General features: G+C 39.6%; 1 protein-coding gene across 2 annotated transcripts in view; it reads left to right on the top strand.

Annotated features, from left to right (window-relative positions):
- Positions 1–12,805, top strand: part of LOC118780403 (protein AF-17-like) — a 56,922-nt gene that overhangs the window by 25,669 nt on the left and 18,448 nt on the right. For both annotated transcript variants that reach the window (XM_036532872.1, XM_036532864.1), the window contains exons 8-9: positions 1,906–2,010; positions 7,772–7,919. In XM_036532872.1, coding sequence (XP_036388765.1) covers positions 1,906–2,010; positions 7,772–7,919 — 253 coding nt within the window. The remainder of the gene's footprint in view (positions 1–1,905; positions 2,011–7,771; positions 7,920–12,805) is intronic.

The raw sequence follows: 12,805 nt of genomic DNA, 5'->3' as shown, positions 1-12,805 counted from the left end.
TTCTTTTCTGCAATTACTATTCCAAAAAGGACTAATAGTTGCCTGTCAGCTCCATGTTGGCAGAGTCAGCATTAGAGGGTGAATTTGGAGAAGGAGAGTTGAGAATAGGAATGGGGGAGGTAGGGGAGAGAAAGTTAAGGAGTCACTTTTAATCCATGTAGACTAGAGACTGCTGTTCTTTTGTCCTGTTCCTGTTGCTAGGCTTCTCACTCACTAATCACTGTTACCCCTTCCCACCCTTTCTCTTTTTCTGAATAAATGATGTGGAGTGTGTGGTGTGTAAGAGGGGTTTAATGGCTAAATGAAGCTGACTTGGGTCCCCTTTTATAATCAGGGTCATTCTCAGAGGTATGTGTGGATGGGTGTGTAATACATCACATGTGTGATATATATATACAGTATATGACAGAAACTGTGGGTATGGTGTACTGCTTTTTTGTTTGAGTGTCATGAATTGTCATGAGTTAGTGCATTCAACTTATGATGTGATTTGTAAAATGGAGTTCACAATGCAAAATCATTTTGAAACACTGTCTAGAAATAACACTCTCACTAGAAATAATGCCACAAGAAAGCACAAATATGGTATCATTGAAAAAGTTTTTATTTTTCTTTTCTTCTTCAGGGATCAAAACCCTGGCTGTGCCAATATTGATATATCACTTTGATAAAACAAATCCATAGTCAGTTAATCTCTACTTAGCTGGAGTCTATATAAAATTAGGAAAAGATTGAAATTATTAAATTGACTACATAAAACACTCAGTGGAAGTAGCACTTAATTTGTTACCATACTTATAGTAACTGACATTGTGTAAATGATGCTTCCAGTTTTGCTAGCACGTCAGTGAGCAAACTACCTAACAAGAGGGCTTTTGAGACAACTTTGTTTATTTCTTTGACATTACTTGATAGATCTTAGTTGTTGGGTTACCGCAAGAACTACTTACTCCTTGAAAGAGATGGTAAATGTTTCCATTTTCAGTAATTAAACGTAGCTCTTAATGATGTAAAATGGATCAGGTATCCTGGTGAATATTGTCACCAGACCTGTTATGTATACTGATCAATAGGAACAATGGATCAGAACAAATGGCAAGATTGGAAGTCCTTTCCATCATAGTGCTGCTGAGGACTAATGGATAAAGAATTAAAAAGAGTAAAATTTCCACTGACGTGACATTTTTGAAAAAAGCTGACATTATAGCCTTACATTCTTTAATCTAAGTCACGCAGTAATTTGATTCCAAGGTATGTTATCAGGACCATGAAATATTTTGTCATTTCTTTTGCATTTTGTAAAATTTGAAATTTCAACATTTAATCTCATGCCAAGTGTTTGTATGTGTGCCTAACTGTTTAACATTACATTTGTTCATTTGGCAGACACTTTCATCCAAAGCGAACTACAAGTTAGGCAGAGTATAACACAAGTAAAAGCCATACAAGGAGTCACAGTATTAGATGTGCTGCATGACCAAGTGTGTTTAACAGTGTGTGCATGAATGTGTGTGTGTCCTTTTGTGTGAATAGATATTTCTTCATTAGATGAGATTAGCTAACTGCCTTTAGTATGTTTGTATGTATCAGTGCACTTCCTCCCTTCATGGCTCAAGCCCACAAGACACAGACAGCTTTGGCTCCAGCCACTCTCTTTAGCCAGTGAGAAATCCCACAATCTCCTACTACTGGGCTCCATTCACTGCCACCTCAGTCAGAGAGGATTACTAACACAGTTAGTGCAGGAAGGTGGGAAATTATTCATTTATCATATACCCCATGAACTGTAGAAGAAGGACCAGTATTTATTAACAATTACAGTAGGTAGATTATTACATAAGAAATTTCCACTGTCAATACATAATGTTTTATGTTTTATGAAATGATTTCATTCTTGTCTTTCAGAGCCATAAGGACAAGTTGAGACAGAAGGAACGACACAAGAAGGCATCAGAGAGTCTTCCCAGTCTTCCTAACCTGGGTTCCTCTCTGTCTAACACTGTTGACAAGGTTAGCCTGTCCAACCAGGCACCCTCTCACCAATACTTACTCTCTCCATCCCATTTTATTCCTGTTCCTCAGACATCTAATGCACTTTCCCTATTACTTTGTTCCTCTATACCACCATCCTTCTCTGTGTTGCTGTCGCCCTGATGAATGCTACTCTACAGACCATCTACTTTTCCTGTGTTGTAAAAATCAGAGGGGTCAGGTAGCACTCTAAAGTCTCATAATACAGAGCAATCACTGTCTCTGTTCTGCTGAGCACACTGCACCAGTGCTTCTTGCAGGAAAGTATTACTGAAAGGTATTTTGGATAATTATTATTATATAGACATATTCAGACATAATCCGGAAGTTGAGTTTCTCCGCAAGGACATCCTCTACAAAGGGAAGCTATGATTTTTCTGTGGTGGTCTGTGTGATCATTTTTGGCAAGAGAGGGTGGGGATTGGGTGTTGGGGGATGGGCAACATCTCTGGTTTATATTACTCTGGGGTTCTGGGGTTACACAGGTAAAACAAATCTGTCATTTGCTTGCATGTACAAATCTAAACACAGCAGTGACTGGAGGGTCAGAAAGCTCTGTGGTCCCAAGGGTAGTCACCACATATCTTGGAGGTGGGACACCTCTGGAATGTGTCCCTTTCTTCTCTAGCCCCAGATGAGAGTGTAGGAGAGAAGTGTGTGTGTGGGTGTATGTGTGTGTGCGGGTGTGTGTGAGAGCATGTGTGTATATGTTAAGCCTGATTTATGCTTCTGCGTCGAATGGACAGCGTACCCCCTGTTAGGTTAGGCTCTTTTTTTCTAAACCCTTTAAGTTGGCTGTCGGTGCCTGCGATGTGGGGGTAGGGGCAGTGTTGTTACAAGAGGATGGGGCAGGGATGGACAAACCGATAGCTTACTTCTCAAAGAAGCTGAACAAACATCAGAAAGCTTATTCCACTGTGGAAAAGGAAGCGCTTGCGCTGGTGTTAGCTTTGGACCATTTTGAGATCTATGTGTCAAACGGCCGGGAGGACTGGATGGTGTTTATGGACCACAATCCCTTAGTGTTTTTGGAAATCCCTTAGTGTTTTTGGAATCCGCGGTTGTTTCGCTGGAGTCTGATTCTACAATCATGTAAACTGTGTATCAATCACATTAGAGGGAAAACAGTGTTATTGCAGATGCCTTATCATGGGCATGAGTGCTAGCCAGGGGAATCTCAAGTCCGTTTTACCCTTAGAAGTCCTAGTCCTGGTGATCATCTTAAAAAGGAAAAAAAAAATCCAGGACTAGTCATGTATATAGACTAAAAATGGAAATGCAATTAAAGGAAAAAAAACACAAGTGTTTTTTTTTTTTTTTTGGCAGGGGGAGGTGTTAGGTTAGGCTCATTCCAGACACTGACACAAGTTGTTATATTTTTATTTCTTTGATTTGGCACGCACTGCGTTGTTACCAACGCGCAGCAGGGCAGTACCTCCTTTACCGGTAAGTTTTAAAGACCACTTGACAGGAAAGGGAGGGAATAGCAGGTGGCGGGAAAAGACGAAGGAGTGGTAGAAGTTGATTTGGCGGGGGCTGTTTGAGGACGTGGGGTCTTTCATCGGAAAAAAAGCTCTCCTGCAGACGGGTTGTGGTGTTTTTTTTTTTTTTTTTTTTTTGGTGTCGGTCGGCACTCATTGGAATGAGGTTGCTCCCCATAGTCTGGCTAAGGATATAGCTGTGAGAGTAATACTGTCTTTTAGGAGGCATAAGGATGCTTTTGAAGGAACACCTGCCCTTCTACCTGTGGATGCATTACATTTATTTTACCTCATTGCATGGCACACCGGTTGGGTTTTTTTTGTGTGTTTTTTATTTTTTTGTGTTTTTTTTTAAAAAAGAATATAAAATGAATAAATAATAATTGAAAGAAGAAGACAGAGCCGGCCAAGCGCCCTGGAAGCAGCACTGAACCACCCGTCATTGGTCACCTTCCTCCCAACCGGTAAGATGGAGGGCTGCCTTGACAGACGTGCCGTGTTTTGTTTTTTTCTAGACCAACACATACTAGGTTAGGGCCCAAACCTTCAGATGAGCAGTTCTGCTTCTTTCTTTTTTCCCAGGTCTAGGTGAGAGGTACAGCTAGACAGAGGGGGGTGGACCAGGCGTACTCCGTGCCTGTGGGGGTTTTTTTTGGGCTCGTAAAACCCCACAGAGCCCTCTGCGTCGCCTGGCATGCACCTCCAAAAAATTGTAACTTCGCGTGAAGCCCACGCAGACCGCAAGGGCTGTGATTGTTCCGCTCAGTTCATCATTTCCGGCATTTAGCTTTTCCGGTTTCTCCCTCCCGCTATACCGCCATTTTTAAAAGTGCTCGTATCGGAGTTGTTTTCTGCGTGATAACCATGAATCTACATGGTTCATCTACATCTACATGTTCTATATCAATCATCTCCAGCTCCAACAACACTCTTTCACTTTCGGTCGCCAGAGCAACGCATTCAACTCCGATGCAGAACTTCGAAAGGTTCACGACAGCATCGAAGCGACGGCGGGGGTGCGACGCAGAAGCATAAACCAAGCTTAAGCCTCTTCATGTATATAAATGTAGCAGTGCAGTATTGTATATATGAAAGCATGTGCAAGCATACATTGATATATGTTACTTAGGTACACATTGCACATGTGTGTTTTTTGTGTAAGTGTTCTAGAGGGCAAAGGACAAGGTGCAAAAAGAAGTGTAATTTCATCAATGTCATCAAGCAAAGTGAATGTGAGGATCCCAAGAAGTGGGGGTAGGGAGAATTATTGAACAGAAAAAGTAGCCCAGGCCACTGTTCATATCTGTTGTCTGGAGGGTGCTCTGGTGTGATAGGATAGGATAAGTGTTCTCTTAGAGTAATGCAATGAATTGCAGGCAGCAGCTGTGACACACCCCTCCTCTCCATTCTGTTGTCTCCTGGGAAAGAGCAGGGCATGCTAGCCCCCCCCCCCCCCCCCCCCCAACCCCGCTTGTAGCATTCTGTGGTTTCCAAGGATACTGGGCAGAGGTCCATAATAGGCTGGGTAGGCAGGATTTGTTTTGATCAGTGTGCTAGCTCTGGAAGTACTGGTTCACATTGGGCCTGAAGGATATATCTGGTAGTTTAGAGGAATGAGGACTCTTCTTCTACAAGAACCTTTCTGAAAACTTACAGAAGAAATTTCAGTATATATGCAATCATAGCAAGCCAACAAATATCAAATCACCTGCAGAGGCAGCACTGTGGGGGAATGCTCTCTATAGATCAAACTGGGAAAAATTTTCAAATACATTCGTCTCATGTGCATGAAATGATGTAACAGACATTTCAGATTCTCACTTAAATGTGATGTCTTTTCAATCTCACCCCAAACCATTTTAACAGAAATTCCCCAAAATTTACAGTGTACATAAATCACAAGAACTTGAGTATACTTTTGCTTTGTCATTACCACATATCATGCCATATATTGCCATGGAATTAGGCTATACTATTAATACAAATTATCTTTTTCATATATTATGGATTAAAAGCAACTTTTTATCAAAACTTCTTTGAAAACTTTTCAAATGCTTGAATAGATGTGACAGTGAAACATAATACAGCATAACAATGGGGTGAAATTCACATCTTACCAACTAACTTACCCACTAGGTAATGTTTCAGGTACCAGAAAAAGTATGTTTGCAAGTACTTTAAAAAACATTTTGAGAACTGCTTTCCTAGATTAAGATGAATTTTTCAGAAGATCAACAAATGTCACTGGAATTGAGAATTGGTGCAAACATTAAGGGCTAGATGAAAGTAAATACTAGCTGTTTTGGTACAAAACAATACATGGAAAGTGACAGCTTTACAAAAGTTACTATTGTCCTATCTTTGGGTCACCTAGCACCATGTATTAAGTGACTGCCAGCTCTCTTTTACATGTTATGTCACTTTTGTCTTTTGCCTTAAGCAGTGCCAGGCTTGGTCATGAAAGCTCCTGCATACGTAAAATTTTGACATACACCATGCTAGAGCAAAATAACCAGGACTTTCAGTACAAGTACAGATTTTGTGAATACACTGTGCTATACCATGGGCATCTTTAATTGCACAGCATGACAAGTAAGCTCAATTGCCCCTCCTTAACCTTGTCCTCCTTAACACGTTATGAAGATGAAAACACTGGCTTGTCAAAATTTGTTGCTTTTGCTCATGCAGTGTAAACAGTGCTATGAAGAAAAGGAAGGTGGCTGATTCAGCATAATACATGCAGAGCCAGTAAACTGATAAAGTGGATAGAGCGGTGCCCCATGGCAGTGGTACAGTAGATTTTTTTAAGGGTAATATGGCAGGTGAACTGGCTAGTGTATAGACACTTTTTTCACACCATTTACTCATTATTCCCAGCCAAACTGGTCTTGCATCATATGCGTTTGCACACTTTCTAACACTGAACTTAATTCTAACGTTCTAACATTCTAACGTTAGGACACAGCCTTTTGATAATAGTGTTTGAAGGCTGCATTTATGTCACCTAAACACTTTGTCTTTCTTACATTGCAAGACACATCAAAGCTTGTTGTGTTCTTATATGTAAATTATAGAGTCCTGTCATGACTCAGGCATGAACTCAGGCGCAGACAGGGAGGCAGGATGCACAAGGGTGTTTATTAAATCTAAATCGGTATCCAGAGGACAACGTCAAAAACAGGCAAAGTCAAAACCAGGGAAACACAGCAAACAATACCAAAATCAGATCCAAACAACAAGGTCAAGAGAAACAGGCAAAAATCGGCAAGGAGGACAGGACAGGACAGGACAGGACAGGACAGGACAGGACAGGACAGGACAGGACAGGACAGGACTCGTAGTGAAACAGATAAACTGAGACAAACTAGCGACGAGACACAAAACAAACGGGGAATATATAGGGCAAGGCTGATGAGGAGATGGGATGCAGGTGCGCAGGCAGGCAGGTGGAGTCAGTCAGGTAATCAGGGGGGCGGGGACAGGGCAGAGAGCAGGGCAGTGCTGGAACACAGGAAAAACAGTAAACAAGAGCACATGGACAAGGAAAACAAAAACAAACCAGGCTAAGAAGCCGCAGTCCTGACAAGTCCATCATTATGTAAACATGTACATTCCCTGAGCAAACTGATTCATTTGAACCTAGCAATTTCAGTTTCAAATGTGAATAAGTCAAGATACACAAGTAGAATTCCACAGTTGCAGGTATATTCTGAACTTGACACCATGGTGTGAATTTTCATCTCATCTTGTTGAAGGGCATATTTATCAAATTGTCATATCATTTTAAAGCAGTCCACAGAAAAAAAACACAATATTATTTTATAATTTTTTTTTATTGTATAGTATTGTATGTATTTTACATAGAACTTCTCCAGATCTTTTGGTTTTCATTGGTAAATGGTTTTTGAGTTCTAACCAAAAATATTTGACTGGATTGAGGTATGGAGATAGAGTTATCAAGTTGAGAACACTTATTTTGTTCTCTGTTAACCATATTTGTGTAGATTTGGGTCATTGTCAGCTGCTGGAAATAACCATTTTCAGCCAGGCCTAAGGTACTTGGCAAGGGGAAACCAGGTGTTCCACAGGGTACTGCAGGGTTCAGAATGAGCTTTTTGGTCCACCAGTCAAAAAGCCATAAGAATTTATTGCATTGTTAAAATACCTCAATCGTACAGAGTTGCTGTGCAACACTGCAGCTGTTATTTATTTACATTTGAAACCTCAAGAACATCCTTGACGTGTCTGTGTCTATATAGGTGTCCTCAACTCACCATGGTATTAAGGACAATGATGGGAAGAGCAAGAAACTGGGCAGTCATGGCCTGGGACATCGGGGGAAAAAGACAGGTAGTGGGATCAAGAGTTGCTCCTCCTCCTCCTGTTCCTCTAGCCCTTTCAACACAGGTATGTACTATACCTACTACTATACCTACTATAGTTAAATCTGCGTCTATTTGCCTAAAGATTTTGTTTGTTATTAGTCACAATGCTGTGCAGAAAGGGATAAATGTCAATGCCAGTGTATTTAAAATGGCTGACCACAGGTATCCTAGGTGGTAATTTTACAGTATGAGGGGAAAAGTTCAAAGAAGAGCTGATTCACTCCAATTAATTTTGTAAGAAGAGAATGAGCTGAAACTGTCAAATAATTTCAAAATAGGTTGGAGAGAGTTTGTGTTTTTGAATGTACAACAGAATGCCATCGGCATACAATGAAATGTGGTGTAAAGTCCCCTTAACGGAAATAGGTGTGGAAAAAGTTGACTGGCGAATGGCCTGTGCAAGTTTGAGAGATATTGCAAATAATAATGGTGATATGGGGCAGCCTTAACATGTACCTCTGGAAATAGGGAACTGGGTAGAATAGGTACTGCCAGTGAGAACTGTCACAGAGGGGTTAGAGTAAAGAACCTTAACCATATTAATGAACCTAGTGCCCAAACCTAAATGCTCTAACACAGACCACAGATATTCCCACTCCAAGCGATCAAAAGCCTTCTCAGCATCTAAGGACAAAAGTGAGCATGCAGAGGGAATGTCTGTGGCTGTGTGGATGATATGTAACAAATGCCTGATACTGTCAGAAGCAGAACGGGATTTAATAAAGCCAGTTTGATCACAGTGCAACAGTTCAGTCATAAACAATTCAAGATGTCACGAAAGTACTTTGGGGGTGCCAATCAGGGACAAAGATTGATAATTTGCACAATCTGTTGGGTTCTTGTCTTTTTTTAATAGTAGGGGTATAACAGCTGTATTGACATCTCTATTGAGGGAACCTTTCTCAATAGCAAAATTAATCATTGCCTGCATAAGGGGACCAAGTTTTGACCAAAAAGACAGATAAAATTCTGCAGAAATACCGTCCATGCCAGGGGATTTCTTTTTGTTTATTTCTTTACAAGCTTCCCATAATTCCTCCAATGTAATAGGTTCAGTTAACTTTCCAGCATCAACCGAAGAGAGACGAGGCAAATTAAACATCTGAAGGAAAGATGCATAAATACTTGAGTCGCAGTCAATCATCGGAGCTGTACAGATTATAATAAAAAGAACAGAAAGCAGATTTTATCTGTTTTGGGCCAGTCAAGAGGTGCCCATGTGAAAATTTAATAGCTGGAATATCCGCAAAGCGCTCCTCTTGATGAAGTTTGAGTGCCAGGAGGTGACTGGATCTACTGCCATTGAAGTAATAATATTGTCTTGTCTTCTGTATGAGAAAGACGTCTGCACGACGTCTGAGTAAGGAGTTTAATTCTTTCTTAACCAGCTCTAGTTCCAGTGCAATGGAAACAGAAAATGATAGCTGTTGCGAGTTTTCTAGTGATGCCAGTTTGGATTCCAGCTCTGTAATTCTACTAAGGTGTGATTTATTACGTTTAGAGGCAATTGCAATGCAATTATTTCTAATAAGTCCCTTAACGGCATCCCAGAGAATACAGGGATCTGTGACTGAGCCAATATTAAATTCTAAAAATTCTTCCAATTTCTTCAAATTGTGCACAAAACTCAGAATTCTCTAGCAATGTCAGGTTGAAACGCCAACGAGGGGCACGTTTAGACTGACTGGTTAAAGTAATTTGACATAAACTTGAATGGTGATCAGACAAGGACAAGTGTACCACTTCTGATGTTTTGCGAAATGTGATGCGAATATGAAATTAATTCTCGAGTATGACGTGTGTCTTGCTGAAAAAAAGGTTATAAGCTCTATTGGAAGAGTTAAGCAAACGCCAAGTATCTATTAAGCATAAATCAGAAACACACTGCTTAACAGCTGCCGTTGCTGTATATTGGGAATGCATTTCTTGGGCCTGAGATCTATCGAGTATATGGTTCATAACTGCATTCATATCCACTCCCAGAAATAACTCAAATTCAGCCAGATCCATTAAATTCTTAGCTAGATTAGAGAAAAACTAAAATTAGGGGCATACACTGAAATAAAGGCAATCTTCTTCCCACAGATGGACACTTTCAAATACACTATATGTACAAAAGTATTCGGACGCCTGACCATTACACCAACAGGGACTGTAATGACATTGTATTCAAATACATATACTTTAATATGGAGTTGGTCCCCCTTTTGCAGCTATAACAGCTTCCACTCTTCTTGGAAGGCTTTCCACAAGATTTTGGAATGTTTCTGTGGGAATTTGAGCCCATTCATTCTGTAGAGCAGCGTTTCTCAAACCTCTCCTTGGAGTACCACTTGTCCTGCATGTTTTAGATCTCTCCCTGCTCCAACACAGCTGATTCAAATGATCAATTTGTTATTGGGCAGCTTCAGGAGTTCATAATGACTTGATCATTTGAATCAGCTGTGTTGGAGCAGGGAGAGATCTAAAACATGCAGGACAAGTGGTACTTCAGGAGTGGTTTGAGAAATGCTGCTGTAGAGCATTTATGAGAACAAGAACAAGAACTACATTCATATACACATGGTGTAATGGAGGTAACTAAGTTTCCACTTAATAAGTCTGTGAATGTTCACTCACTAAATCACTGAGTTATTTTAGAACAATCTACTTTGCAACTGTTTGCTTAGTGCTCTCTACATGTGATGTATCGCATCGATTTAACAAATTGCAGGGGCAGTCCTAAAGTAGGTTAACAGAGAGTTAGTTGTTGGCATCTGAAATAAGTTTTTTAGTTTAAAAAATTTGCATGTAGATCCAGCACACTGATACTCTGATACCCTGCAGTAAGTTCTTCTAGTTCATTTCATTTGTTCATCACGTGTGTTTTCTTCTCAGACCGCTACGTGACTCAATGAAATGGTGATGAAGTGCTGTTTGGTGCATACAAAAATGACATGACAGAAAGGTTGTATTTCAACATTCAAAAAGAAAAAAAACTAACTGTACTTAGCAGTAAGTTTTAGCAGTACTTTTATTACTGTCATCTGTATGTGGACATTTTATAATGGAAAAAGACAATTTCAGTCTTGACTTAAGTCAATGACTTTATTCAATGAAGTCATTGACTTCATTTTATTATTTTTAATTTTATTGCACACTACCCATGTTCTGTTACTCTTGAATTTGATTCATTCAGTGCCGAGGGGCATTGATGTTCATTGACTTGTTGGGTGTACAGTATGGCTCTGATATATTGGCCGAGTGCAGCCTGCCTCCTTCTAATGTTTGGGGATTGCTGAAAGCATTAGGGGCTGTCTGGTGATTGAACGGAACCAATTTTTTACAGTAGTGACCCAATACATTTGGCCCACTGAAAAGATTATTAGTTAAGTTATTAGTAAAGATGTTAGTTTCCCAAGTACATAAAATTTGTAATCAAATGTTTGCTTACCATTTGTAGGCAGTGTAGCTTGATAACTAGGTAGATTTTGATATGGTGAATACTGAGCTTGGTAGATTACTAAATGCAGATGTATAACTGTAAGCTAGCTAGTAAGTGAGCCAACTATACTTTAGTTTATGTTATTCACAATTTGACAAAAGTGTGATAGCTATAGAACTGGCAGACTGACAGCATATTAACTAGATGCTGTCATTTTATAAGTTAATATTCACTGGCTAGCTAGCACCTTTGTTCAACTAAATTGAGCTAGAGCTACCTAGTTAAATGTAAAAGTTAAAATTAGTCAAAGTTTTCCATTCCTACAGCTGGCTTCTAACATTGGTCATTCTGTTAAAAATATAAAACAATACAGGCCAGGGCGGCAGTGCAGAATAGTGGTTACGGAGCTGGTCTTGTAACTGAAAGTTTGCCAGTTCGATTCCCTGCTGAGGCACTGCTGCTGTACCCTTGGGCAAGGTACTTTACCCACAACTGTCTCAGTAAATATCCAACTGCATAAATGAATAATATTGTGAAAAAACTGTCACCAATGTAAGTTGCTCAACTTAAGAGCGTAAGAGCGTCAACTAAAAATGCCAATAATGTAATGTAAAAATGTAATATAATACAGTTAAGATGTCTAGCTAGCTGGCATTATCCATTTGTTAAGCATGGGAGCATTAAGTATTTACAGTAATAATAGTAAATCCCATATAAGCCGAAGGTCAGGCTCTCAGATGCAGATGATATAAACCCTGTTGAAGTCAAGACCTTATATTGATCAACACAAAGCTCCCAGTGCTGGATTTGATCAGAAAGGGTAGTAAGGTTATAAAGACAATTAAACAGAAGAAGTTACTTCTTTTCTTTTTCCACCACAACAGGGCAGACAATCTCAAATTAACCATATTTTTCTTTAAAAAAAACATCTAAATTTGTAAAATACATTGATGAAATAATTACATTTATATATTATTGTATGCCCCTCATTTTTTCTATAGACTGACCAATTATTCAGTTGTTTTCAATGTAACTGGTTATTTTAAATTCTACATGCATCACACACAAAAAATAACCTACACTCAAAACAAGCTGTATGCATACTTATATTATTGATTTGTTCAATACAATCATAATAGATGTTCATCCATGAGAGATTTATGTTTAATAAACTGTTCAGATAGTGATTATATAAATAGCATCTTGACATAAACAAAAAGGGAATCATGTCCATCAGAAGCTTTTGTTCGTTGCAGGCCATTATGTTATTCTAATCCAGTTTCAGTCTTTTATGGTGATTTACATGGTTTTTAGTCATGCTCTGGTATAGTCAGACCCCCAGGTTGCTGCAGGAAGTGGTGTTGGTGTTGGGGGCAGTATTTCCGCTCTACCCCACAGGAAGCCAATGCCCAGTGCACTGTGTCACAGGAGAGGTCTCTCGGATGAGACATTATAGACTGAGGTCCTGACTCTCTCTGTTGATT

This window comes from Megalops cyprinoides, chromosome 1, assembly GCF_013368585.1.
Source record: "Megalops cyprinoides isolate fMegCyp1 chromosome 1, fMegCyp1.pri, whole genome shotgun sequence".
Classification (NCBI taxonomy): domain Eukaryota; kingdom Metazoa; phylum Chordata; class Actinopteri; order Elopiformes; family Megalopidae; genus Megalops; species Megalops cyprinoides.
This window is presented reverse-complemented; position numbering and strand designations above follow the sequence as displayed.